General features: G+C 50.9%; 13 protein-coding genes across 16 annotated transcripts in view; 7 read left to right on the forward strand and 6 right to left on the reverse strand.

Moving 5' to 3' along the window:
- Positions 1–79: 79 nt before the first annotated feature.
- Positions 80–5,403, reverse strand: PPTG_11847 (hypothetical protein; the record flags this gene model as incomplete). The annotated part of the gene is made up of 5 exons (XM_008907038.1): positions 80–2,832; positions 2,903–3,506; positions 3,582–3,875; positions 3,959–4,168; positions 4,237–5,403. The coding sequence occupies 5 exons, from the start codon at positions 5,401–5,403 to the stop codon at positions 80–82; spliced, it is 5,028 nt and encodes a 1,675-aa protein (XP_008905286.1).
- A 155-nt stretch (positions 5,404–5,558) lies between these two features.
- On the forward strand, positions 5,559–7,512 carry PPTG_11848 (hypothetical protein). Its single transcript, XM_008907039.1, has one exon. The coding sequence runs from the start codon at positions 5,623–5,625 to the stop codon at positions 7,435–7,437; it is 1,815 nt and encodes a 604-aa protein (XP_008905287.1). The 5' UTR covers positions 5,559–5,622; the 3' UTR covers positions 7,438–7,512.
- Positions 7,513–7,632: 120 nt separating this feature from the next.
- Positions 7,633–8,571, forward strand: PPTG_11849 (hypothetical protein). Its single transcript, XM_008907040.1, has one exon. It carries the CDS (start codon positions 7,728–7,730, stop codon positions 8,451–8,453), a length of 726 nt encoding a protein of 241 aa, XP_008905288.1. The 5' UTR covers positions 7,633–7,727; the 3' UTR covers positions 8,454–8,571.
- Positions 8,505–9,939, reverse strand: PPTG_11850 (hypothetical protein). 3 transcript variants are annotated; one of them, XM_008907041.1, is made up of 4 exons: positions 9,522–9,939; positions 9,272–9,451; positions 8,903–9,199; positions 8,505–8,843 (listed from the first exon to the last, which is right to left on the reverse strand). In XM_008907041.1, exons 1-4 carry the CDS (start codon positions 9,750–9,752, stop codon positions 8,574–8,576), a joined length of 978 nt encoding a protein of 325 aa, XP_008905289.1. In that variant the 5' UTR covers positions 9,753–9,939; the 3' UTR covers positions 8,505–8,573. The 3 variants fall into 3 exon arrangements, with proteins under 3 accessions (XP_008905289.1, XP_008905290.1, XP_008905291.1); XM_008907042.1 differs by having other exon boundaries at positions 8,505–9,199; XM_008907043.1 differs by having other exon boundaries at positions 9,272–9,939.
- A 53-nt stretch (positions 9,940–9,992) lies between these two features.
- Positions 9,993–11,529, reverse strand: PPTG_11851 (hypothetical protein). Its single transcript, XM_008907044.1, has 4 exons — positions 11,082–11,529; positions 10,833–11,012; positions 10,471–10,767; positions 9,993–10,405 (listed from the first exon to the last, which is right to left on the reverse strand). The coding sequence occupies exons 1-4, from the start codon at positions 11,319–11,321 to the stop codon at positions 10,130–10,132; spliced, it is 993 nt and encodes a 330-aa protein (XP_008905292.1). The 5' UTR covers positions 11,322–11,529; the 3' UTR covers positions 9,993–10,129.
- Positions 11,530–12,047: 518 nt separating this feature from the next.
- Positions 12,048–14,034, forward strand: PPTG_11852. Of its 2 annotated transcripts, XM_008907046.1 has the most exons (4): positions 12,048–12,333; positions 12,397–12,574; positions 12,631–12,927; positions 13,001–14,034. In XM_008907046.1, exons 2-4 carry the CDS (start codon positions 12,485–12,487, stop codon positions 13,277–13,279), a joined length of 666 nt encoding a protein of 221 aa, XP_008905294.1. In that variant the 5' UTR covers positions 12,048–12,333; positions 12,397–12,484; the 3' UTR covers positions 13,280–14,034. The 2 variants fall into 2 exon arrangements, with proteins under 2 accessions (XP_008905294.1, XP_008905293.1); XM_008907045.1 differs by having other exon boundaries at positions 12,048–12,574.
- Positions 12,932–15,809, reverse strand: PPTG_11853 (hypothetical protein). The gene has a single exon (XM_008907047.1). It carries the CDS (start codon positions 15,682–15,684, stop codon positions 13,465–13,467), a length of 2,220 nt encoding a protein of 739 aa, XP_008905295.1. The 5' UTR covers positions 15,685–15,809; the 3' UTR covers positions 12,932–13,464.
- A 37-nt stretch (positions 15,810–15,846) lies between these two features.
- PPTG_22881 (hypothetical protein) lies at positions 15,847–18,064 on the forward strand (the record flags this gene model as incomplete). Its single annotated transcript, XM_008907048.1, has 4 exons — positions 15,847–15,914; positions 16,494–16,533; positions 17,172–17,221; positions 17,872–18,064. The coding sequence occupies 4 exons, from the start codon at positions 15,847–15,849 to the stop codon at positions 18,062–18,064; spliced, it is 351 nt and encodes a 116-aa protein (XP_008905296.1).
- A 412-nt stretch (positions 18,065–18,476) lies between these two features.
- Positions 18,477–20,453, forward strand: PPTG_11854 (hypothetical protein; the record flags this gene model as incomplete). Its single annotated transcript, XM_008907049.1, has 1 exon — positions 18,477–20,453. One exon carries the CDS (start codon positions 18,477–18,479, stop codon positions 20,331–20,333), a length of 1,857 nt encoding a protein of 618 aa, XP_008905297.1. The 3' UTR covers positions 20,334–20,453.
- Positions 20,454–20,488: 35 nt separating this feature from the next.
- On the reverse strand, positions 20,489–21,734 carry PPTG_11855 (hypothetical protein; the record flags this gene model as incomplete). The annotated part of the gene is made up of 4 exons (XM_008907050.1): positions 20,489–21,048; positions 21,118–21,357; positions 21,412–21,636; positions 21,704–21,734. The coding sequence occupies 4 exons, from the start codon at positions 21,732–21,734 to the stop codon at positions 20,489–20,491; spliced, it is 1,056 nt and encodes a 351-aa protein (XP_008905298.1).
- A 220-nt stretch (positions 21,735–21,954) lies between these two features.
- Positions 21,955–22,213, reverse strand: PPTG_11856 (hypothetical protein; the record flags this gene model as incomplete). The annotated part of the gene is made up of 2 exons (XM_008907051.1): positions 21,955–22,040; positions 22,126–22,213. The coding sequence occupies 2 exons, from the start codon at positions 22,211–22,213 to the stop codon at positions 21,955–21,957; spliced, it is 174 nt and encodes a 57-aa protein (XP_008905299.1).
- Positions 22,214–22,349: 136 nt separating this feature from the next.
- Positions 22,350–24,710, forward strand: PPTG_11857 (hypothetical protein; the record flags this gene model as incomplete). Its single annotated transcript, XM_008907052.1, has 2 exons — positions 22,350–22,923; positions 22,986–24,710. Exons 1-2 carry the CDS (start codon positions 22,372–22,374, stop codon positions 24,708–24,710), a joined length of 2,277 nt encoding a protein of 758 aa, XP_008905300.1. The 5' UTR covers positions 22,350–22,371.
- A 652-nt stretch (positions 24,711–25,362) lies between these two features.
- PPTG_22882 (hypothetical protein) overlaps positions 25,363–26,463 on the forward strand; it is a gene marked incomplete at its 5' end in the record, with an annotated part of 3,211 nt that continues 2,110 nt past the window's right edge. Inside the window, 2 exons of the mRNA XM_008907053.1 lie at positions 25,363–25,830; positions 25,898–26,416. Of these exons, the coding sequence (XP_008905301.1) occupies positions 25,363–25,830; positions 25,898–26,416 (987 nt within the window). The remainder of the gene's footprint in view (positions 25,831–25,897; positions 26,417–26,463) is intronic.

Here is a 26,463-nt window from a genome sequence, read left to right on the forward strand (position 1 = left end):
GGACGTGACAGAAGATAGGTATTTCAGAACCCAGCCTCGTCTCCCATTGATACATACAATACATCTTCAAAGTATTATCTCAACTAATGATGCAGCCGCTTCCGTTCGAAGCAGCCAACTTGGATTGTTGCAGGAGCTCCTCCACCTGCGCCTTGTCACTTGCAGCTTCCTCCTCAGAGCTAGCGCCGTTACCTGTTGCATCCACTGGCAAAGGTGGGAAAAGCTGCTCAATAGACACGTTGGCAGTGTCTCGTCGGCGATAGAATAAAATATACGCCATCGAGGATACTACCTCCTTCTCGTCGATATCTTTGCACTGATGGTCGTTGAAACATTTCCACTTGCCATCATGATCGCTCAGCACATACGCAAAGTAGTGACCTCCTCCCAATGCGCCAACATGATTCACCACAGCATACAGATCGTATAGAAAGCCATCGTCGCCACGTACTGCCGCAGTAGCCGCGGCTGGAGCATCCAAGGCCGATGACGACACTCGTCGTGGAGATCCTGGTCTTGCCTGCTCGGAGCTGCTAGTAGGGGACGGTTCCGACTGTCCATCAGCCCTTAACTTCCCACCCAAGAACAACCAATACTCTAGACCAGATAATCGACCACGTGGCTCACGCTTTCGAGCAACAAAGTCGCCAAACTGTAGCCCTCTTAGTGGAAAGTCGACAAGATGGTGCAGTTTACGTCGTGAGACTTGAGTGAAGCAGAAGCGTTTGAGGTGAATCACGAGCAAGGGAGGTAGACGCCACAAATCCATCTTCTTTGTAGCGGGACGCAACGTCTTGCAGTGTCCACAATACGCTTCTGGGATCGTTTCTTTCGCTGTAAAAATCTCCATGCAATGCGCCAAGTTAAGGGGTTGATTGTCCTGGCGCTGATGCTGCTGGACAGAAGCATCAAAGTCCATCTTGCTCGCTTGGATCGGGTCGTACTCCTCCTTTAGCGTACGGATATCCCAATCAATTGCCACGGTTTCCTCCGCTGCGAGAGGTATTACTGTCTCTGAAGACGGCAGCAGCAGACACCCAAGACATCCATCGAGCCACTCACAGCGAGAGCATCCGATCCCATGAGACGTAACAAGACGCAAGCAGAAGCCGAACTTGGTCAAGGTGAGGTGTTCTCCAAGCGCTAGCGACGAGGTATCTGTCCGAACGCGCTTGCGCCCCTGGTTCGTGTCAAGCTCTAATGGAGAGGGAGGCTGCTGCCAGTTGAATATGCGTCGTAATCGGTTCCAAATCAGCAGATAGAGGTTATATGCCGTCGTAACGCGTAGTGATACCCGGATGACTAACGGGGCGCCAAATAGTCGTGTGATGTGTGCGTTCGTAAAGCTGTCCGTAGATCGCTCCACTCGGCGGTGTACTAGGAAGATGAATGCGTCGTTCTGGCGACGCTCGATCACTTTCGATAATGGGATATGATACCGTCGAACTCCTGAAGGATACGCCACGTTAACTATTCCCAAGTTGGCGCTACTCCCAATCACACGAGCGGCCACTGTATCCTTCGTTTTGTCAATACGAACGTAGACAGACGTGCCAATTGGCAGCAGTTCGTCTTCATCATCCGGGTCGCTTTCGTTATTAGTGTTCACACTACCAGTCGGGGTCGGTGGATCGCTATCCTTATCAACTCCGTTGGTGTCGACCAAAGCTGTACCATTAACGGGAGACCCGTTCACCAGCTCCATATCCCCCTTTTTAGGAGCATCCTTCGGCGATGCTGGAACACTTTTACCATTGGAGCGTGTTTCCTGATAGGTATCCAAGGATATCGTTGTATTCGAAGCACTTTCAAGTTCTGTTGGTTTCGGAGAAACCTGTCGCGGAGGAAGCAAGTCTTCCTCCCGGTCAAGTTGAAAGGCTGTCAGTTGATCCTTCTCGTGGATCTGAGTCAGCGGTAGATTGTCGTCCAAGAGCGACTCCACAGTGTGCAAATTCGAGGTCCTTGCAATCACCACTTTGGTCCAGTCACCTTCATCTTTGCTCGCTTCATCGTCCGCCGTGACTGCGCTCGAATTTTCTTTCTCCATTCTATTCAAGAACGCCGCCACCTGTTCCTTCATCTTCTGAACCGTATCGCCATTCTTCACTCGCACTGAAAAGCGCAACGGTACTCGGTCAGTGCGAAAGATGATCGTCAGCACGATAGACCGTGTGTTACTCTCGGGCAGCGACAACTGTAAGAAGGTGAATGGCTCGAATCGCGCAGACTCATACCGGCAGACCGAGCACTCCAACAAGCTCTTATACTGACCCGTAAACAGCGCCACAATAACCGAGAACTCTCGTTTCTGGTGGTTCTGCCACCACTCCTCTGCTACCAGAGCGTCAGGTCGTCCATCGCTGTCAGGTTGCTCAGTGTAAGGCTTCTTCACGACGCGATTCAGATCCTCACTAAGACTACTTAGCAAACAAGCCAGTAACTCCTGTGCGTCGTGTTGGTCCGATCCAGCAAACTGCGGGCTGCATTTCGCCAGTACCTTTTTGAACTCGTTCGGAGCGAAACGCTTGCGGTCAGAAGTCCAGAGAACTCGCAGCAATTCGCCAAATGCTGCAGTCAACTTCCCATTCGTGCCGTCACGGTTTCGCAGATTAATGTCTTTGAGGTACGCCTCGTTCTTGAAGTACTCCACCAGCAACCGTGTGTGGCTCAAACACTGCAATGCACTGCTCATGTAGCATGTATTGCCCAGATTGTCGAGACCCACCAAGCCTGGACCTTTAAACGCGTCCTTAGAAAAACGCTTTCTCACGACGGGCGACGCAAGCACGGGATCCACTTCTATGGTCGGTGATCCAGCCTCACTCCCGGACGCTACAAGGTGAATTAGCACAACACGTCAGCATTACAGCATGGCAATATATCTTTCCCGCACTACACGTACCACGTTGCCCCAATGCCTCGCCAAGATTGCCTCGGGAACAAATATCAGATGTGCGCAATGAAGGACGATGCTCGCGCTGTCGTTTTCGTGATGCAGGGATGGCATTATTTTCAGTCATTCGGCCATTTCCTTGGGTTGACTGACGGGATCCGCTATTCGAAGGTGACGATGTGATTGTGTCGTCAGTCTGAGAGAGCGGCCACGATCCATCGTCGTCTTGTACTTCTAACAGGAACACACTGTCTTGGGTCAATTTCTTCAGTTCGTTCGAATATTCGTCTCGCAGGCGTATCTTGTGATCGGGCGCTTTCTCGTTGAAGTACCACAATCGCGCCTTATCCATCAGCTTCAGCAACAGCAGTGCGCGACACGTAGCCTCAAGAAGACTGACTGGTGTGCTTAGTTCACTCAGCAAAATCTCTTCGCCTGACCGAATCACGCTGCCATTCGAAGGATCCACACGGGCAACGCGTAATACTAACGGGAACAGCTCGATTTGAAGCTCGGGTTCTGTGAGCGTAGGGACCTCGACGATAGATCGAATCAAATCGGGCCCTCCGCTGTACCAAGAGAATAGAACCGTATACACTTGAGACGGAATCATCTACAAAACGATAAAAACACATCATAAGCACGATACAAAATACATAAAAAAAATAAGCGATTATAAAGTACGTACGTAAAAATCTCGGGCCAGCACAAGCTTCTGCTTTAGCCTCCTGGATCCGCTTTGCATGAGAAGACTCCAGTTGGCAATTGGCCCTGGTCGAGGCGGTCTGTTGGTACTCCCATCGGCGTTGAAGCTAGCGGAGCGTAAGGCAATATTACCACGAATATTTCTCGCTACCTCCACAACAGTATTCGGAGGTATCAGAGGTACAGGCAGCGATCCGTAGGGGCTTCCGTTCTTCGGGTCCATGTTGACATAGTCGCACCATTTTCGCCACCATTCAGCTCCCACCAGATTCCAAGTCTACACGGCAAAAGTAAAGCATACGTCTGCGTGGGTCAACCAGCACTAAGAGGATACCTCTCTACAATACAAAAACATCGTACTTGTCCAATACCAATGACACGAGTAGCATCCCGCCAGTGCCACTCCACAATCCTTTTCTCAAGGTGCGCCGATTCAGGCTTCAGGCCAAACACGATACACGCTGCAAACGCCAATTGATCGAGCAACCGCTGCACAGCCGCCGCGTTGGCCGCCCATCGAGCAAAAGCTTCTTCATCCCATCCGGTCTCCGCAGTTTGTGTTGCCGAAATCTACAAAATAACAACACCATTGTCAACTCAACTCAACTCAAGCAACAATGTTACCAAAACGCTGGTACCTCCTCAACTTGTCGTTCTTCGTCTTGAACAGCATCTTCGTTCGCGTTCGTATCGCAATGAACCCCGACATGAATCAGCTCCTTCATCGCTGCATAGTCCACTCTCACAGTGCTGCGATCACTGTAAATCTTGAATAGACAATGCACTTTTTCGTCCCTCGAACTTCCTCGACAGAAATCCGACAAGAACTGGCAGAACTCTTCAAATAACACCAACTCGGGCATCGCCGTACACTCACAAAACCTGTCTAACAGCATTTCTGGGAACAATCCTTTGGCGCTCAACACCTCAACGAACTGTGTGCTCGGTATCCTGGTGCTGGCTCCTCCTTTGGGGTCAAACATCTTCTGGAACTGCCTTTCCAGTGCTGTAACCTCCGTTAACGAGAACAGTGTGGCCTGTGCTATGCGTCGGCGGATAGCCACCGGGTTATAAGTCTTCTCTAGTGCTAAAATCTGCGGATCATCCTCCGTGCCGATCTTGGCCGCCAGTACAGCCAGCCACTTGACCAGTAGCGCGTCTCCACGGGCATCTTTCTGCTGTACGGTGCGTCTGAATTCTTCCGGGTTCAACACAGCTCGACCATCGAAGACTCTGTCCAGAAATTGCACTGTGGTGGCGTGTCGGGCCCTTCGACGGCCGTAGATGACGTCCATGAACCTGTCTAGTACCTCTCGAGATATCTCTCCAGCTGCATCTAGGTCGTAGATTATGAATAGCAGCTGTACTTGCTCTTCGTATGTGCCGTGCTTTAGCCAGGCCAGGCCGCTCAGCACGTTCACGAGGCTCAACTCGCCTGAGTGCTCTGTGTCTAGCACCTCGAACAAGCGGTCGGCTAAGGAGTGCGGGATCATGGTGAAGGCTCCGAGGACCTTGTTGCGGAACAGTTTCTTGCTTAATAAAGGGCCGTTCGTTGCTTCTGTTGTTGCAGCGACCGTCGCTCCTGTTAAGTTGCTGCTGCTCCCGTTGGAAGCCGAGGAACTCGCACGTTGCAGGAAGGCTGGAGCGTTGGCACTAGACGCAGACGCGCTGCCTTCCACGCGACAGATACGCCGGTATCCATCAGTGTAGCGCTTAATCTCGGCGTCCGATAGACGTGATACGTAGGCGTCCACGGTGCTGGCGTCGGCCGATGGAGCCCCGCCCATACTCATGACATTCCCCATGATCAGGCGCTTCACCTTTGACTGATCTTTTGTATGAGAAGGGGGCTTCAATGCGGAATGCAACATCAACGTTACGTTAAATCAGGTTATATCCTACTTTAAGGAGCACCTAATATATAACTAGGATGAATCCTCATTTTGTGTAGAGCTGGTGTTTTGATCATCCTTGGTTTAACATTGCGCTGCGCAGAGCCTCCCATTCCCTCGCCACGGATCGTCATGCTGGCACGTCGAGGACGTGCTTGCACGCGCCATAGCTCCCTATGGAGCGCTGCCAATGAGGTGTTGCGTCCATCGACTGCTCCACGAAGTGCTGCATTCCACGCTCTACGAAGTGGCAGCTCGAGCTCGAATCTGTGGCCGACGCTCTCGACGTTAAACCGCTCAGCGTTGACGTCACCGTCGCCTCTGGGCGCACGGTTCCTGTCTCAAAACCTCATTAACCCTCACTACGATGAAGACGTTGAGGTAGAAGCCAAGGACAACGAAATTAAGGAACAAAAGCAGCGAGAGCGCAAGCCGCCGCGGGACACGCGTCTCATCTCGCTGGAACGACTAGAAGACGAGTACATGATGCGCCTAACCGAGGCGCTGGAGACGTCGGATGGATCAGCTGCATGGCGCACGGCATTAGACATTTTCCACGAGATTCAACACGCCAATGGACGTGGGCTGGGACTCGAAGTCGCCTCGTTTCTAGTGGAGGTGCTGGGTGCCAGAAGACGCATGCAGGACTGTATGCGTGTACTCGCATATGCGCGTGAGCAGGGCGTCCGCCCGCGTATCCAGTCGTACTCGAGTGCTATCGGCTGTTGCTATAAGGAGGAAGAATTCAGCCACGCATTGCGCGTGTTCGAGGTCATGCGGAATGACGGGTACGTCCCTCAAACCGTGACCTACTCGCACGCGCTGTCGTCGGCACTCAAGGCCAGTCAGCATGAGCTGGTGCTTGAGATTTTCGACGATATGATCAAGAACCGCCTGGACCTGAACATCATTATCTACAACAACATACTTAACAGTTGTGCGCGAGCAGCAGACGTGCAGAGCGCGCTGGGAGTGCTGCGCGCCATTCGCCAGCGTCGACTAGAGATGACGCAGGCCACATACCATTCGCTTGCTATTTGCGCCGGCAAGACCGGCAAGTGGGAGTTGGCACTGGATGCGATGGACACCATGCAGCAGAACGGGTTCGAGCCCACACAGACCATCTTCAACTCGGTCTTCTCTGCGTGTGCCAAGGGCAAGCAGTGGGACACAGTAGTGGAAGTGTATGAACAGATGCCCGACGACCTCCGTGAAAACCTACGTGGCGTATACCTTGGTGCGGTTATTATGGGTCACGCTAAGGCCGAGAAGGAGGAGATCAAGCTGCGTGGACTGGAGATTTTTTACAAGTACAAGGAGCGCCGATCCAAGGATGACCAGCTCAACTTATTCTCCTATAACGCCGCTCTTATCGCTTTACTGGAGACCAACCAGCTTGAAAAAATGCATCCGCTAGCCAACGAAATGAAGAAACAGGGGATGAAGTGGGATACCGTGACCTATCAGTGCATCATCCTGTCGTACATTCGCGGCGGCGCAGTGGAGACTGCGGTGCAAATGCTGCAGAAGAATGCTAAACGCATGGGCAAGACCACCATGTGCTACCGTGAAGCCATCAATTTCTACGATGAAAAACGCAAGAACACTCGCGAGGCCGTGCGTCTTACCATGCAGATGATGCAGATGAACAAGCGTCTGAGTCGTCTTGACTGGCATAACGCCTTGCGGATTGCGCTGCAGCTACCCGAGCGCGCGCCGTACTGGAATTTCCGCAAGTGGATGGACATTCGCGCCAAGAGTATCATAAAGGGCGTGCCGCCGCACCTCATGCTGCCCAAGCACGCGGACCAGCAGCGTTCACTCCTGCAAGAAGACGCGTCGAGCGAAGAGGAACCTGAGAAGAAACAGCATCAGACCAATTATCATCCGCGTAAACGCCAACAGAACGGCAGGAAGCCTCATGTCGATCAAGAAAAGTTCCTGTAAGACGTTACTTAAGTAGACCATTTGCCTATATCCCGTAACCAGCTTTGTCGCCTGTTGCTTTCATCTATTTACCACTCCATTGATGCCATCCGTGGTCAAGCTAGCGATGATATCGAAGCAGTGTTCCGCCATCAATACCGGATTCGAGTTACCTGTTCCAGCCTTTCTCGAACTTTGGTTATTCAAGTGAACGCCACCCAAGACTCGCTTCGAACAGTACGTATACCCTTGTCCATTTCGTGATTCGACCTCGACTGCGCACTTTCCAGACTTGATTTAATCCATCGACAATGCAGAAGAACATGCTGGTCTTAGTTTTGATGCTGTGTATCGCTGCAGTGCTTGGTCACAGCTGGATCGACTGCCTCGACACAGATCGCACAGTCGTCTACAACCGCGGACCCGAGTACATTTTCGGTGGAGACAAAGCCAACGGTATGTGTGCAGGCTACATGAAGAACTACGTCGGTCGAGGCGACCCGGAAGTGAACAACAAGATGACGTTCAAGATCCTGATCGCCGACGTGGCCAAGAACACAGCGATCTGTACTACCGACGCCTGGGACTACTCAACCTGGCGCCATCGCCTCACTTTGACTGCCGGAGCCACCGTGTACTACGGCTACACGTCCAATGGCCACATCGTCAAGGAGCAAGCGGCAGGCAAGACTTTCTACGGCGTGTACTGGACAGGTGTCCCTGGCACGAGCTTGGCGACGACGTTCGACTTGACCACCGACAAGCTCATTGACGGCCAGCTTCATAACTTCGACGATGGCAATTGTGGTGAAGCGTACACAGATGAAGCCCACACGATTCCTTCAGGACGATCAGGAGACGGATACCCTTGTGTTGGCACCTTTAACATACCGGCGGGTACAACTCCTGGCGTCTACAACCTCGTCTGGTATTGGAAGTTCTACGACGCCGATACCAACTCCTCAATCCCAACTTCCAGTGGAATCTACGGCGGCGCGGCATACACGAGTTGCTTCCAAGTTGAAGTCACCGCCTAGCACGCTCCAGTTTAAAACGCTTGTTACGAAGCAGACACCGACTCGAGAAAATGATTCAAGAAACGTTGATAGCTATATTATCAATCTAAATCTCGTCAGATACACAAGTGTAACATTCATTTAACCCGTGTGAGCCTTGCGTAGGGCGATGGTAGCAGCACATGTGCAAATGATAGCAGCACCTACGACACTCCAGTAGTTGATCTTCTCACCTAGCAACAGGTAGTCCCACATGAAGACGCACACCACGTCCAGGTAGCGCATCACAGAGGCAATGCCTGCCTTCTCTAGCTGGAAACCCTTAGTAAGTAGCATCTGGCCTACAAACGTGAACACGCCACTACCGATGACAGCCAGCCAGACGCCAGTGGTCGAAGGCACCACGAATACCTGAGCGCCACAAGCATTAGCTCTAGTACAACAAGCAATAGAGTCCATGGACAACGTACCCGCTGCACCAGCACCATGTACAGGAGCGATCCGATCACACTGAAGAGCATAAAGTAGTGTACGATAACCAAGAAGTGGATGCTCTTGAGTTTTCGAACCGAAATGAAGACGAACGCCTGGCCAATGGCACCAAGCAACGCTGAGCCGATAGCAATCCATGAACCATCCGTGTGCGCCGTAGCATGGTCGTTTCCAAAGATGAAGGCAGGACGAACGACGCAGAGTAAACCACCGAACGACAGAAGCGCACACGCGAAGCTGGGGATATCGATACGTTCGTGAAGAACACAAGCTCCCTAGACATCAGACCAATTTCAACACAGTCAGCTACACTCTAGGTCAGGTGATCAAAAGGTCTACGAACTAACCAGGAAGAAGGTGAAAACAGGTGACGTGAAAACGACTGTACTCGCGTCGGCGAGCACCATTTGAGAGACGGCGTAGAAGGCGAATGAAATGGAGGAGAAGCCAGCCAAGCAACGGTAGAACAGCATCATCCGGTCTTCCGGCGCAACGTACAGCGATTTACCATTGTACCAGATGCACGCCTGCATCGCAACCACGAAGCCAACCGTTAACCACCATCATTACGAGACCTTTTCGTTAGTAGATACGTACATAGTTGAGTGCCATAGCCACAATAGAGCGCCAGAAAATAGCCTCAACGGACGTCATGGTGTACGTGTTGTATTTAAGCATAGTCGACATGAGGCTGAAGCACACAGCCGACAGCGCCACGCACGAGATACCCAGGAGCTTGTGCGGTTGGTCCTCTGTCTTGACGTCCGACGACGTGGTCGGCAGGAGCGGCTTGTGCTCCGACACGTGATTCTCAGCTCCGATCGACATCGTTAACGCAACTGGTGGCGGCGAGGATCTGCGCTCAACGTGGTCGAATGAGTTGTGCGGGCTTTGATGAGTGTTGACGTCAGTGACAATTGAACGGCTGGAGCGTATGGCCAATCAGAAAATGTCAAATGAGCTGTTCATCCAAGGACGAACCAGGATGAACCATAGCGGAAGAGAGGGAAGGTGTCGCAACGACACTTGCTGTCGTGGCCATGAGTAAATTCTGTGTGTAAGGACTGATACTATGGAGACATTCCAATCATTTTGATCGTGCAATTTTAATAACAGCAAGTTAAAAAGAATTGGGTATCGTCCGCTACTACATTTGTCTCCGTCATTTGCACGCTTGACTCCAACTACTGCAGTTTACATGAGCGCTAGCCTCGTACAGTCTTGATCTTTCGTACTGCAATAGCCACTGCGCCAGATACGATAATGAACGCGCCGACGATGCTCCAGTGGTTGATGTGCTCGCCCAAAATAAGCGAGTCCCAAATGAAGACGAATACCACTTGCAGATAGCGCATGACAGCCGCAATGCCAGCTTTTTCAAGCTGGAAGCCTTTTGTGAGCAGCATTTGGCCGCCGAATGCGAACACACCAGTTCCCAGGATGGCTCTCCAGAGTTGGAACGTCGAAGGAATGAGGAAGGACTACAATAACAATAACCTGGTCAGACTTCACTTATGTCGCTCGAGTACGCAGTACATTTTCGTACCTGTTGAATCAGCGTCAGCCACAGCATCGTCAAAATGACACTAGCCAACGCGAAATAATGAACTATCACGAAAACGTTGAGTCCCTTCAGCTGGCGCACGGTCAGGAATACCCCAACCTGACTCAGCGCTCCGAGGAGTGCCGAACACACTCCAATCCAAGAGTTAGCCTTCGCAGCGACCGAGTCATCATATCCAAACAGAAAACCCGGTCGTACGACACAGATCAGGCCGCCAAATGAACCGAAAGCGCACAATAGACTCACAGGATCGATCTTCTCTCCCAAAAAGATCGCGCTCTGCATTCAGCGGGTTAGCACGCATCCATTCGAGGTTTGTAGCGCTATTTGAACGCTTTACGTACCATGAAGAAGGTCATAATTGGCGAAGTCAGGATTAATGCACTAGCGTCGGCCAGTACCATTTGTGACATCGCGTAGAAGGCAAAGCCCATGCAGGTAAAGCCAACGAGACAGCGATATAGCAGCATCCGACGGTATTCAGGCGGAACGTATAGACTTGTCCCTGATACCTTTACTGTAATCTACGCACACATAACAGCACAGTCAGCTATTACATTTGCCGAACTACCATCGGAATGATCGCAACGTACGTAATTGAACACAAGGACGCCGATTGAGCGCCAGAATGTGGCCTCCATGGATGAGAACGAGAACGTCATGTACTTGATGAACGTGACCATGAGGCTAAAGCACAGAGACGCCAAAGCCACGCACGTAATACCGAGTAGAGCATGATGGGTCGGCTCTGCTTCGATCTTGTCCACGACAGGGTCGGAGGAGGCGGTCGGCAGTAGCGGGGCTCCTTCACTCTTGGGTTGACCGATACTCATCGTGAAACTGCTTGTGCTCTGCCAGAGACCTGTTGGCGAATGAGCCCACACTCATCACAGATTGATTCACACTGTGCGATACTCTCCCTCCACCATGCTGACAGGAGGTGATTTGATTGGCAAGCGTCTGGAAAGGCCAGTAGCTCATAATGTCCCTTGCTCAGGAAGCTCAAGGTGAGCATGTGCACCTCACAACTATCCTTTCGCCATTGGAATTATTCGTTCTTGGCTCACACTCGTATTGCGGTGCCTACCTTGTCTCGCATTAAGAGCACAATTGGCACTAATTACACCAAGGTGGGTAAGACGTTCGAATAATCGATAAGGAGCAGAGTTGTCGTCTTGTGCTACCGGAATACCGTTCTTCTGTACGTGTGGTTGTGAGCACTATGCAATAATAGCACCATTGGCTGCTACGAAAGAGGTCGGGACTTGCGGTGTGTCTCCACGTCTAATTGTTCTTCTTCACTACACTCACGTTGTAGTGGCTGTGTGTTGGTTCCAGCATCAATAGGATCAATAGAGGGGAAGCGCTTAGCCTGGAGACTCTTGCTCTTGTCTTTGGAACTATACCCGCATTTTTGTCGGGAAATCAAAGCTAAATACAATCTATCAAGCACCTGACGCGCATGGCTGGCCTTGTTGGCCTGTTAACCCTTTAAACAGGCCAAAGTAATATGTACCCAACAATCTTCAACTTCAGTTTACGTGGTACACACTACAATTCGACGCGAATGTGACTTTTTTTGCTGAGACCAGCGCTCCGTCAACAGACCGCATGGCCGACAACTCGAATGAAGCAGCGCCGTTGCTGCCCACCACGTCCTCCAGCCCAGTCTCCGTCAAAGTTGATGGAGAGCACAGCCCTCACGCTCTGCTGGGTATGGCGTGCGTCGCATTGGCGTCATTGTGCTTCAGCTTCATGTCCACGTTCATCAAGTACATGACTTTCACCTTCTCGTCCATGGAGGCCACATTCTGGCGCTCACTCGGTGTGCTCGTGTGCAATCTCGTGCGTTGCTGCAGCTCCAAAATAGCTGTCAATAACATACTGACACTGCTGCCACCGTGTTAGATCGTTGTCAAGTTGTCGGGCATCAGTCTGTACGTCGAACCGGAGTTCCGCAAGATGCTGCTGTACCTGCATTGCGGGCTTCGCCTGCATGGGCTTCGCTTTCTACGCCATGTCGCAAATGGTGCTAGCCGACGCCAGCTCCTTAGTGTTCGTTAGCCCCGTCCTCACCTTCTTCATGGTGCGTTTTAACATCGAATGTAGTGCTTCGTATAGTCTGACGATTGATGCGTCCAGGGCGCGCTGTTCCTTCATGAGAAAATCGACCCGATCAGTCTCATTAGCGCCATCACCGCGTTTGGTGGTCTCATCTGTGTAGTACGTCCGGGATTCCTGTTTGGATACGACCACCCGACGGCTGCATCGGATGGCTCGTGGGTTGCAGTTTGCTCGGCTTTACTGGGCGCGTTCAGTCAAGTGTTCGTGTTTCTGACGATGCGTCAGCTAAAGGGGTTGAATGTGTTCGTAATTGTGCACTATTTCGCGTTGGCGAGTGTCATTTTGACGATGCTGTGGTTAGCGCTGATTCAACAGGTAGTTTGCTGGGGAACAACAGGCTTTCAAGTAAATTATCAAATTATCACTAACTCATGTTGAATGTATACAGTCCTTCTACATGCCCGATACGTTCTTGCTTTGGAGAGCTATTATCGGTACTGGTATAGCTACATTCGGCGGGCAAATGTTCCTTACTCGAGGCTTCCAGCTGGAGAAGGCAGGCATTGCGGCAGTCATGCGCTACTTGGACGTCGTATTCGTCTTCATCTGGGACTCGCTTATTCTGGGCGAACACATCAACCATTGGAGCATTGTTGGCGCGGTAGTTATCCTCACCTGTGCCGTGATTATTGCGGTGCGTAAGATTCAGATGACCATGAAAGATTAAACCGCACATTTGTACCACGATGCTAGCGCAAGTGAGCTCAACACAACAGTTTTGTACACGCACATTTCGGTAACAATTGCAACCGAGTTGTCTCTACCAAATCGAAAATCCACGCTAGACTTGCCTTGCAATTTATTAAGCCATTGGATAGATGCCTGCTTCCGTGGTGTCCCCTGTGGCCGACATTAGGGCGAAGGTGACGGATTCTCGAGTAGCTCCTCCATGCTCTTGCGCCGCCGCATGGATTTTGCCATTGGCATCGATCTAAATTCCGACAGTGTTCGTGGAGGAGGTGGACTGCGGTTCTCAGGTACCGCGTCTACCGGAGCAGGCATACTTTCCAGCGCAAACTTGGCTCTGGTAGAAGTATTTCCGTCACGAAGCCGCTGCCGCTTTAGAGGAGTCGGCGAGACTGTCGATGATTTTTCAATCGGAGCGAAAAATTTCTCGACGTCGAGACGGCGATGAATCACAGTGGAAAATCCACGTCGAGTTCGCAGATATCCAGCGTCAGTCACCACAACACCGAAGTCGTAGTATACGTGAGGCAACATGTAAGTGAGGCCGTCGTCCTCTACCACGTCAATATCGAAGCAACAACGGACCAAACTATTCGCTCTGGCTGGTGTGCGCAACAGCTCTTCCAACGGTAGTCGACTGTAATTCTTCGCATGACGGCGAGATATCAGAGGTGCCTTGGAGGTGCGTTGATCCACCGAGGGATATGACAAATGTTCGTCAATGTTGTCGAAATCTACCACTGAAACTGCACTCGCAGCTTCATTATCTTGCCGATCCAATAGTCGACGATAGTACACGAATTTCACAATAAGCACCACCACAACCAATAGTAAACTCTCTGTGACTGCAATTGCTATCGGAGCAAGTAACGTATGCACAATTTGAGGTGGCGTAGTCGCAAACCCGTCAACTTCTGGGTTGTATGCGTTCCAGAGTGCTGTACGACCTGAAAAAGCTTTACTATCAACTCCTTGTTGGCCTTCAAGCTGCCGTCTGATCACTGCCACATCAAACAGTGTACCCATTTTCAAGATGACTATGAATGCTGACACGGCTAGTATCTCCAACGGAGTCACAAATGTGCCTTTTACCACACTATATGCTCGAGCCTCACGGATTCGGACGAACATACCCCAGAGTAAATTCAACAAACAGAGTACTAGCATCCAAACCCGAACAGCAGACACGAGTGCGTATACTTTTCCTTCCGACGCTGTGCACCACATCAATGCGAATGGGAGGTTTACAAACCACGAGATCAAAGCTGATAGTATCGTTAGTGCTGCTATTGGACCACTGCGATACAATGAGCGATAAAGCAGCAACCAGCTCGAGTCGCCAAAATTATCGCTATCGTTGTTTTCTGCGTCTTTTAATCGAATAAGAGTCCTCCACCCAAACATCCGACCGGTGTCAAATGTAGCACGTGCATGTGCAATGAGCAAAGCGAAGTCCACAAGGATCAAAAACACGTAGAGATGTCCAAAAGTAGCGAAGTTTGTCATGTTCTCCTCCACGACAACGACCTTTCCATTTTTCTCCTTCAAAATGAACTGCGAGCGGGAGTTTTGTCGCGATATCAGCTCGAAGCCCATAATGTTCACCTCATCCACTGCTAGCTGCGCCAAATCAGCGTGCAACTCGCCAAAATTTGACGCGAATACGCCGATGAATGCGCTCTCCAATACATTAGGGCTGCCACAAGCAAACACGTCGGTGTCGTAGCGTCCGGGTCCAGCAGTAGCTTCAAACCCTTGCGCACATACCACGTTTGACAGCGGATGGCTACGACTTAGAAGATCTAGCATTCTTAAGAGCTCTGCTTCAGCTATCGAGTGGATAGGAGCCATTTTATCAGGGTCAACCTCATCCTCTGTAAGTCGATATCTCGTAGAAAATAACGTGACAACGTTTTCTTGGCAGAGTGGTGGTCGTCGGTGAAAAAACAACAATTGACAGCTTACCCACGCTACCGAATCAACATTCAAAGTAGCAGAGAGAATCAACTCATCTGCAACACGGCGTTCGGTAGAAAATTGTGGACCAAGTTCGCAGTTGATGGCTTTGATCATGTCGAACTCTTCGTTGTCTTTGGTGGCGTACAGGTCGCTGCATCTCTCGTAGAGTGATGTCCATCCGGATACGCGAAGTAGCTCCGTTCCCAATTCTGTTGTTGGAAGTGATTCGTTTGCACTTGGAAATTCAGGTCTTGCAAGGGGGTCATTTTCGAAACTGTGATGATGCACCACGTCGAACGAGAATGACTCAGACGTTCCAATCCAAGCAATTTTTGCGTGAAGATCCAAGAGATCGAGGCTGTAGAGACTGAGTAGCACAGCAACGCGAGCAAAGGCAGGAAGCTGAATCGCCAAACGCTTCGACATGGACTTGCTCTTTATAAAACGACTGGGTGTCGGGTCAACCAGCGCCCTTTCGAATGACAAAAAAAGTTTATCTTGACATATTAATTAATACCTGTGTGAAACTAGATAATCACGATGATCTTCGGGTGTCACGCCGGTAAAATTTGTTGTCGTAAAGGATACATGCGCGCTTCGACGTACGCAGGCGAAAAATTCTCTGGAGAGTGCGCAGGCGAAAAATTCTCTGGAGAGTGCGCTTTTATTGGATCGAGCTGAGAGTGTCTTGGTGGTTTTGCTGGCATGTCGAATCGTGTTAAGGGTTGAATTTTTTTTTTTAATATTTCAAGCCACCAAGCGAGCCGCGATATTAATCTTGACACCTTTACGCGGGGCATACTGGAAAAAAATAATTCGTGTTACACCTTTCACCTCAGGAGATCTCGAATATTGTGTGTGCACCAACATTACTGTATAGGCTTGTGATCTTAAGAAGATCGGAACGGAGCAAGCATTCAGCTTAAAATATTTGAAGGGAGGACTCGAAATTTCATTACAGTCCACCGGTGCTGTTGCCATGCCTTGTGTGTATGCGAAAGCAAGGTGAAGAGATCATCTTGCTTGTCAAATTTGAAAGCGCGGCATGATCGGTTTCTACAAGCCTCACGGTATTAATACGTGCCATACTCGTAGCTCAGAGCACTGCCTCAATGTACTGTCAACAACTGTAACAGGAAATTGGGACGTAGCCAAGTAACTCGGTGCGGCGCGACGATATGAGAGCAGCCACCCGCTTTTTGACACTCAATCACGACAAGTGCCACAAACTGTAGGCAAAATCCGGTTCGAACAGGAAAAAAACGAGCTGTATCGGTATAAGTATGAAAAAAATTCGAGACCCAGGCAGGGATGTTGCGATTGTCATTCCTGTGGGTGGAGCCATCTTCGTCACGTCTGTGGTCGCGTTAGTAAATGAGTTGAACACTTTGCATGTATACCTATTTTAGTACATGTAATATATGCACATGCAGCGAAGTGCGCAATCCAATTGTATGTGTCCAAATCATTGCACTCCTTGTCCGACCGACTCGGTGTGGTCTCGTGATTTTCGTGCCACCATGACTCATGGGCAGGAATCCCCGATCCCAGGTGGCTAGCAACACCACATGGGAACCTTGCGCGTGAAACCATTCCGGATGCCGGAGGAATAAATACACGTGCATGTTGATATGACTTGCACACACTGCGCCCTATGGCTTGGAAATCGAACGACTTGTATGGATACTCGCTCCATGTCAGAGCCAAACGTTGAACTGCCGCTAAGTATCGCGTTGCTTAGTCCGACCACTGTTCTTTTGCACGGCCGTTGGAATGTCATTGCTGCCCACTAATCGAGCCCACAAGTTACGAACTACATGTACTTTCATAGTACTAAGTACTAACATAGCAGTACACCGCAAACGTTGCTCGGCGCTAACGAGACTAAAAAATCTAGCATGTCGATAGTACAGGGTTCTATCAATGGCGCCAGGATCGCGATCTGGAGCTGGAACTCGGACGCGTGAGTTGTAAACTAATGTCGGAGACATTTCATGTTGGCAGTCACAGCGGTTGGTAACGGAATTCAGCGAAATGTTAGATTTGAACTCTGCTGTGGTGGTACAGTGTACACTACAAGCACTACAATAATAATACAAGTAGTACTGTAGCTTGACACCGGGAAGGGAATTGATCTTCTACCACCGATGTAGAAGTTTTGCGCTGACGAGGAAGGGCGTCCAACACGCGTCTGCCGCTGCGGGAAACGTAGGCGGCTTCGACGGAGGTGGCTACAGACCGCCTTGAAGAGCGTTGAATGTTGCAGTGTACAGTAACTTGCACGGCAAGTGGAGAACAACTGCTTTCACGCTGCGGATGTCTTGGCAAGACCACTTCCCATCAAAAGGATGTTCCGATGTAAATCAAAGAGTCGGAAAAACCTCTGAAATAAAATTTCCGAATAGTGCGGCCGAAATATTCATATAAGTAAGGTAATTTGTTATAGAAGGCTCTCCACCGTTTGATGACGGGAAAAAAAATCTTTCGCGTCACGAATATGTGTTTCAACAGTATCTGTACGATTGGCCGAATACTTTTTATGTTCGACCACAACGATACATCGCGATGTACTAATGCCGCTAAGCGCAAGTCCTCCTGGTACAGTACATGTAGAGACGCTTGTGCTGCTTGGAGGCGTTCCATCATCCTGGGTGCTGCATTTTGGCGCCATGTCCACCGTGGCCGGCCACCGAAAAATGTTCAAGTCGCTTCTACCTGGGCCAAAGGTGGCTTCATGCACTCAGCATTCACGCAACCTTCACATCCGACAACTTTTGCCGCTCACCTCATCGTGCTGCATCATTGAACCTTTTGCCGGATCTCTGCTCGCACAAGTCTCCAATATGCTCCGCTCCAGACGAGCCAAGCTTCAAGGCACAACGTGTCCGTTGCTTAGAACAGGCTGTCGACGAGTTCTCTTTGCGGGCGCTCCCCGATCCACAAACTCGTGGTCGTGTTACACGACTCGTGTACGGAGACCCCTTCCTCCAGATACGTTTTCGAGATCTGTTTTGCTACAAAAGACGGACCTCCCGGTCTCATGATTCCTCGTTCGAACTTCGCTTGTGCACCCCAGCGTCTCTCTGGCATCTCGTTGCCGACCCGAATACCTGCACAACGTCGTCGTTCACAAAGAGATTTGCCGACTTGGACTCACGTCGGCTCAATTGAACTCGCCACCGAACCGAGAAAAGCACTCGGGGGCTAGTAGGTCAGCCATGACAGAGAACATCCCGCCATTCCCACAGATCGAACTCACGCCGGAGGAACAGGCTCGTTACGACCGCAACGTGACCTCGTTCCTTTGCGATGCAGTAGCTGAGTATTCCTCACAGAGTGGCCACACCAATGAGGACGCATGGATTCACGTCCGCCGTCGCAAGCAGCTTAGTATTTACAAGAGCGTGTATGGCACGCGCGACCCACAGGTGACGCTCTTCAAAGGCACAGGACTCATTCACGGGCCCGTACAGGACGTCATGGACGGACTCTACTGCGATACAACGGACGACCTCCGTGCGTGCAAGACTCTTCTAAAGTACAAGTTGGTAGACGGCAGTATTATGAACGTGACGGAGCGACGAAGCACCGACGCGCCGTATCGGTTCGCTGGTATCAAATGGTTTGCCGCTAAGGCAGCATGGGGACTGTCAAAGCACCGCGACGTGCTTGCTTATGAACGCATGGGTACTACCACAGACGCCAATGGCAACGAGCTGGCCTACCACGTTCTACACTCGATCGACCACCCCGATTGGCCCATCGACGCTATCAAGGGCATCAAGCGCGAGCACCAGGTGACCTGTTTCCTGTACCGTAACCACGACGACACCCACGTCGAGTGTTTCATTTGGTCCACAGTGTACAACCTCGACTCCGTCGCACAGCGTCTCGCTGAATACGTCGTCGCTGGAACGCTCTTGAACGTCACCGACTGCGTTAAGAGCGCGCGTGCCAAGAAATACTCGATGCTCATGAAGCACGCCCAACACAACAAGTGGCCGGCAAGTTCGTTGTGCCACATTTGCTACGGCCGCTCCTTCATCTCGACCAACCGCCCGTGTGCAGGCTGCTTCCAGAGCGTCTGCAAGTCGTGCTCGGACTACCGCTTCATCTTCCACATCGACGCAAAGACTGGTCGACCGCATCAGCAGCGATTCTGTAAGCTTTGTATCAACAACACGGTGATCATCGACTCGCTGAACTTTGAGGCGTCGATCAAGAAGGCTATCAACGAGAGAGGCGAGACGGACACGGAAGTGGAACGGGTGGCTCTTCGTGGCCCGCGCACCGTGTCGAACCGCCAGAACGCGCTGAAATCTCCGGCAAAGGCCTCGCAGTCCGTGGCCGACACGAGCTTGAGATCCAATTATCTCGACTGGGCCAGTGACTGGAGCAGTCAAGACGACGACGATGATGAATATCTTCGCGAACGTGCTGCTACACGCGACCGTGCTAAGAGCAAGAGCAACCGCAGTGACAACGTATCACTGTCCGATCTGGACGCGGAGGACAAGTTCTCTCCCTATCCGGCCACGCCTCAGTCGCACAAGAAGCAGACGGAGGGACGCAACAAACGCGTACAGGAGAACCGTGTACACCAGAAACGCCGGGCGTCCGCGTTCCAGCAGCCTAAGGAGCGTTACCAGTCTCCCCTGGACCAGTACGCAGCTCCACGGAAGCAGAACCACGAGCCTCGCTACACGAACGTGCAGGGATATCCGGCTCCGCTGCCTCCTTTCCGATCGCCGTACCAGTCGTCGGAGCCCAAGACGCCGAGCTCTACTCGCAGCTTCACAGTCATGTCGAGTGATAGCGATGACGGTGCTGAAGTTGCTGCCCTCCCGCTGGGCGAGTCTGGCCTGGGTCTGAGCCAATTCGACCTTGGCGTGGTGGAGGCTGCACCCGTGGCCGAGTTCGACAATCTCGACCTCAGTATGTACTCGGACGACGGCGGCCGTCCTCAAAGCCGACGAGCCCCGCGTTACGGACGCACCAGCCACGCAGACAAGGACGGATTCCTTTCGGATCTGTACTCGTTGTCGCGCTCGAGAATTCACGGCGAGCACTATTAAGCCATGCAGACAGTTTAACTTAGCAAGGAAGTACGATATGCCCAAGGAATCATTTAAGCACACCTCTCGAAGGAAGGAGCCGTGCAGTCAACATGAAAACACTAAGATCGAAATCGAGTTCATATTTTTTTATGTTGTTTACCATGGCGCCATACTTAAGAAATGACACAGTCTGGCGGCGGATACGTTTTCTTGCCGTTTGTACGTCTTTTGCTTGGTTTCAACTTGGGCATCCCAGAAGAATCCACACTCTCGTCTTCCTCGTCGTCTTCCTCGCACTCTTTATCGCGTTTTGACGGAGCGTGGCGTGGAGATTCCTCTGCAACGTCAGCTTCCGAACCAGAATCTCTCCGACTGTCAATCTTTTTGTAGTCTTGATCATCATCGTTTTTGCGGCCTCTTCTCGGAGAATCGGGTTCTTCCTCTCCGCTGTCACTCGCGTATTCTCGATCAGCTACTGTTGGTGGGGAGGGGGGAAACGCTTTGATCAAGTGTGACTGGGTTGTAGGCGATGGAGCTGCCGTTGCCGTGCGATCGGAATCGACGTCGGAAATGTCGGAAATCTCGCGCTTCGTTCTGGGCTCCGGTGAATTGTGACGTGGCATGGTCTTAGGCTTCGCTGTTTGGCTCAGCGTCGAGATGTCAGTGACAGCATGAACTGTTTCGTCGCCGTCATCGCCGCTCTTGAGGAACTTGCGACAGAGGTAGCGAAACACTGAGCAGCATAACATATCTGTTAGTTATTTTTCGACAAAATGAGGTATTTTTTTTAAGCATCACGAACCTTCGCCTACGTTGATGTTGTCTTGAACACAGGAGCGATAAAGTCGCATGTTTAAGTAGTCGGCCATGTCCTCGACTTCGTCACGAGTCATAGCAGCGTCGTCCTCCAAGTCAATTTTGTTCTGTACCAAAACACTGCAGATTTTACCACATTCCTCCTCCACTTTGCGCTTCCACTTGGGCAGATCATCGAAAGAGGCTCGATCCACGGTCGAAAACACGTAGATAACAGCACCCGCGCCTAGAACACCCACGTTAACACATTATTTCTAAGATATTTCTGACCATTACTCACCTTTGTAGTATCTACTCGTAAGTGTATCGAACTCTTCTTGACCGGCAGTATCCCAGATCATGAGGTTAATTGTCTCGCCTAGATCACGCAGCTCCACCGTCTTCTCCATAAAATCCACCCCAATTGTCTTTTTGTACATGCCCGTGTATCTGCCCTTGGCATAGCGCGTCGTCATGCTCGTCTTGCCCACATTCCCGTTCCCCACCACAATCACCTTGAGCGTCTCTTAACAACACAAGACACAACATGTCAGTCCACATTCCTAGTCTAACAAGCCAGCAGTACAACGCACTCTCAAAGTCGTCACAGTCAAAGTCCTCCATCCTCTTCTCCTTCGGGCCTGCTCTTCCTTTCCACAAATTCTTAAGTCCCCCTAATTATAAGCGCATCAGTGGACGTCGCCTATGAAACCAACGCGAAACTTTAAGGCAAAAATACTTGCACCGACGTTACAATTGCATTTACTCTCCCTTATCTGCTGTCCCCGACTGGAGGAAGGCCCTCTTCTCCCTAAATCTCCGAGACCTCCCTTTATTGATCCTTCTAGTTCTGGAGGAAACCCGCGATGTGGCTGCCGACGCTGTAGATGTAGTAGCCGGTCACGCTCGTCACGAGCAGCAGGAAGCAGTCTGTTAAAGAATTATCATGTAATGACTCAAGTTAGAGTGGGGCTATTGTGACCAATACTGAACGGATGAAGACGGGAGAACGCACTGAAGATGGCCACCTCCCACCAACTGAGCATGGTGAGGCCGAACTCGAGCTTGTACCAGCGGTACTGGCGCGCAAAGTAGTCGAACATGGTCGATGCGCCTGGTCACTTCTTCGCTGCTTTGTCGCTTTCCAATACCTCGGAAAATACTGCAAAACGTGGTATTAGTTACTAGAGGTCAAACTAAATGTAGCCATTATTATTTTTTTAAAAAAACAAACTAAAATAGTTATCTTCAACAATTAATCATGGCGTCGCTGGAGGAGCGACTGCGTTTGATGGACGAGGCTCCGCGACGGCGACAACGCGGCCAGATTCCCAAGGCACAAGTGGATGCTGCGCTTACGTATCAACGGGAGTTTGTGCATCGGGCAGAAGATTTCAACACTTCGGCGATTTCGGACTGTTCCGAAAGTCTCGAAGTGCTTCGGAATGGCAAACGCGAAGCACACGAGACTCGGCAGATGATGTGGGAAGATCACTACACTACCCAATTACAGACCGAACAGAGTCGCAGTGAAGTAGCCAGGCAACAGAAATTGAGGCAGGAGACCGCCATGTTGACGCAACTCAAATCCGACACGGACAAGTGGAACATGGCCATTCAACTGGGACTGCTCGAGTTCCTCGATGTCGCTCTGTCGGCTGCCTCGGAAGACGCCAAGAGCGCGTACTTTGTCAGTACTAACAAGGCAGGTCTGCCGCCATTGCATCGGGCGTGCAAGACCAACGACATTCAGTCGGTCAAGCTTTTACTAACGTTGGGAGCCGATTTGACCACGAAAGACAGCTTCAAGAAGGTAGGGCTTGCTTCGAAGATAATGTTATGAACTGCGTGACTAATACTCTTCTGTTTGTCTAGAGTGTCTTCCATGTAATGGCAGAGTTTCGATTGACAGAGTTGTTTAAATATCTCGTGACGTTGTTGACGAAAGAGACGGAAGGGATTCTGCTAAGCCTTGATAGCAACGGACACTCGCTGTTGCACCTTGCAGCCACAAACGGTAGTGACGGTATACTAATAGAGTTATTAACAAGTTCGATACGAGATGATCTGAAGAAACTGGTGGATCTTGTGACTCCGGACGAGAAGCGAACGGCTTTGCATCTTGCTGCACTACGTGGACATATCACGTGTGTGGAAATATTGTTGAAACTGGCCGGTGCGAAAGCAGGCCTGCGTGACCGTGGAGGTTCCAACGCACTCCATCTATCTCTCCGACAGACGTTCGATATTGAGAAACTGGTTACGGTCTTCTTGCTGCATACCCCTGCTGATCAATTGGACGCTACGTTTAGCAGTGTGGACGAAGAGAACGGACAGAGCTGTTTACACACAGCAATCATCAAGAACTTCCGTCAGGTTACGATGGCGTTGATTCGAAGTGGAAAGGTTCAAGTCAACGCCGCTACCAAAGACGGTGGGTGGACTGCGCTTCACTTGGCTGTCATAACGGAAGAGATAGAAGTGATCAAAGAGCTGCTAGCAGCAGGCGCAATGATAGATGCAGTCGACGCTGATGGCCAAACACCCTTGTTACAAGCATGTCTTGGTGGGCAACTAAATATTGTCCGCTTGCTCCTGAACGCCGGAGCAAACCCTGCCCACCAGAATAAACAAGCGCATAGTCCATTGCATTACCTGTCCGCTTTCTGTCGAGATCGACAGCTTCTCCGAGATATCATCACGAATGGAGCCGATGTGAACGCCAAGTCGATGAAACTCAACACGCCCATGCATTTTGCGGCCATGAATGGGAACGAAGTAGCCACACAGGTACTGCTAGAGCATGGCGCCAGTGCCAGCGTGATCAACGAAGATAAACGAAGCGTCGTGTATTTAGCAAAGAAATGGCGGCACCGTTCCGTCGAGGACCTCGTTCGTCCACCAGAGGAGGATGACGGACATGGTGACGTACACAGCAGTTCAGGACAGCGCAATAAGCCAAAATCTCCAGCATCTCGTCAAGCTCAATTGCGTTCGATGCAGCAGCACGCCCGTAGTACGGCTCGTTCCCGTCCAAGAACAGGAGTCGTGATGACGACGCGATCCGAGGAATCCGATTCCGAATCGTTGTACGACTTCGAAGACGACGAACTGATCCTCCTGCCGTCAACTCCGTGGCCGGTTACAATGGAAAGCTCATCAAAAAGCAGCAACAATAATGAAGTGACTAATAATTCCAAATCGACAACCGGGAGCTGTAGAACCTTCAGTGAACTACGAAATCGGTTCATGGGGGAACGTTCTCCATTGAAACCAGTTGTGCTGGCTCAAGACCGACAAAAAGTCTTGATGGATGAAATCGTCGCTACTCGGGTAAAGCGAGAAGCACCTTCATTCAATGTAAACACTAGCATGACACGATTCTCTCGACATCTAGTGGTGGAACCCGTTCGTATCCCATGGGAGATGACGGTACCAGTTTCTACTACGTCAAGTGCAGGCGCCCTCTCGAACCAACGCAAGTTGAAACCAAGCATCCGTACCAACATTGGGCTGTTACGAGATCACTTAGCACATGCCCCACAACTGCATTGGCCTAGACAAACAGGTCATTCAGTTTTTCGGAAGGCCAACAGCTAGAATTCACTTTGCAGTTTTTTTTTTTGCAGATCATGCAGCCAATCAGATGGCTTAACTGAGCAGGCATTTACCTAAAAACTGGTATCTTCCACAACTGCTCTGCTACCAGCCATACTATCAGTGGCATAGCCTCTCACCTCGCTTCGTTCGAGATATGGAGATGCAACACCAGCAAACAAGGATCAGCTTGCTGGTAAATATGGAGGTGCGCCCTACAGATCTACAGCGTTGAAAGTAGCAGCCACCATAGGTAACGTTGAAGTTATTCAAGAACTTGATACCGTTCTGTACTAACCATTTGGTAAAAACAGACTTTCAAAAAAAATCTACGGTCTATTATAATAGTAAGCGAACGACCCTCTGAGGTTGACAGTCGAAATGTGCGGTCTCAATGCAAGATCCTAGTGGTCGAGGTGACGGTTCATACAGCACACATGCAAGTCCATATCTTTGGGTCTCGATGATAGTTTTTGGCAATCAAGATCGTCAATCTACGGCCCAGAGCGCCCCAGCAGAGACTGTTCGCAATAGGATCTCTATGAGGTCATGGATCTCTTACTACAGTCACTTCTCGATTTGCCTCGGACAAAGGAACACGCTTTGACTCTCATATCAAGTCAAGGACTAGTGGAGTGTACGAGGTGCTAACACCATGAAGTCTCCTAGAAACTATGGGAGCGAGAATGAAGAGACCAACTTCATTCGCCGGGTGGCCTCTCCAGACCGACCCAACTCCAAGCGCCGGCAAAAGAAGCGTCTGGCCGTAGCTGGAGCGGCCATGCTGTTGGTCGGTGCGACGGCGGGTGTGGGTTTTGCCACGTTGCAGTCCACGCAGTCGAACACGATGGCGACGCAGCAAATGGCGGCGAATTTGGTGGTTCCAGACTTTGTGGAGACCATGGGCGACCCGTACTTCCCCAGTTTCGACGAACTGGACGAAGACGGAGACGGCGTTGTGGCCTATGGAGAGTATATGAAGGATCTACGCGAGGTTTGGGACAAGGACAGAGAGAATATCGAGAATTCCGACCTTCCTGATATCGTCAAGCAGGACTTGAATAACCAGCTGGACGACAAGATCGCGAGCGATTCGGCTTGTGTCAAGAAGGCCATGGTTCCGGTAAGTTGTTGAGTGCTTCGAAGTATGTCGTACTTAGTTATTTAACCTCATTTTGATGTGGTTATAGACCAAGAAGAGGACGTTGACGTTCGACCGCAAGACCATCAACTCGCTGTATTACATGCTGGAAGTGTACTGCTTTGAGACTCCGATCGAGATCCCTCAGAAATACATGGACATGTTCCCGGACACCAAGGCGCCGGTCCCTCCTGCTCCTGTGGTTCCTGAAATTCCAGCTCCTCCAGCGGCGACGGAGGCTTCGACGAGCGCGCCGATTGAGGTTTCTACACCGGGAGGTGGTGAACAAACCATTACGCTGGTTGGCTCAGCTGTGGACGGCCAGCAGAAGGTGGAAATCGAGACTGGAGGTAGCGTCGTGACGACGACTGTCCAGGTTGAGCAAACCGCGACGGGAGGGGAAAAGCTGGATATCCCGTCACCTGGAGGCCAGACGACGACAGTTGTTGTACCTGAAAACAATATTCCAAATACCGAGAACAATGAACAACAAACCATAACGGTGAACACACCTACTGGCCCCGCTACCGTGACAACAGACGGCCCAGTGATCGACGGCAAGCAGGAAGTGACGATCACCACCACGGACGGCTCGACGACGACGGCCATTGCGGA

Source organism: Phytophthora parasitica (assembly GCF_000247585.1).
Source record: "Phytophthora parasitica INRA-310 unplaced genomic scaffold supercont2.25, whole genome shotgun sequence".
NCBI lineage: Eukaryota > Oomycota > Peronosporomycetes > Peronosporales > Peronosporaceae > Phytophthora > Phytophthora nicotianae.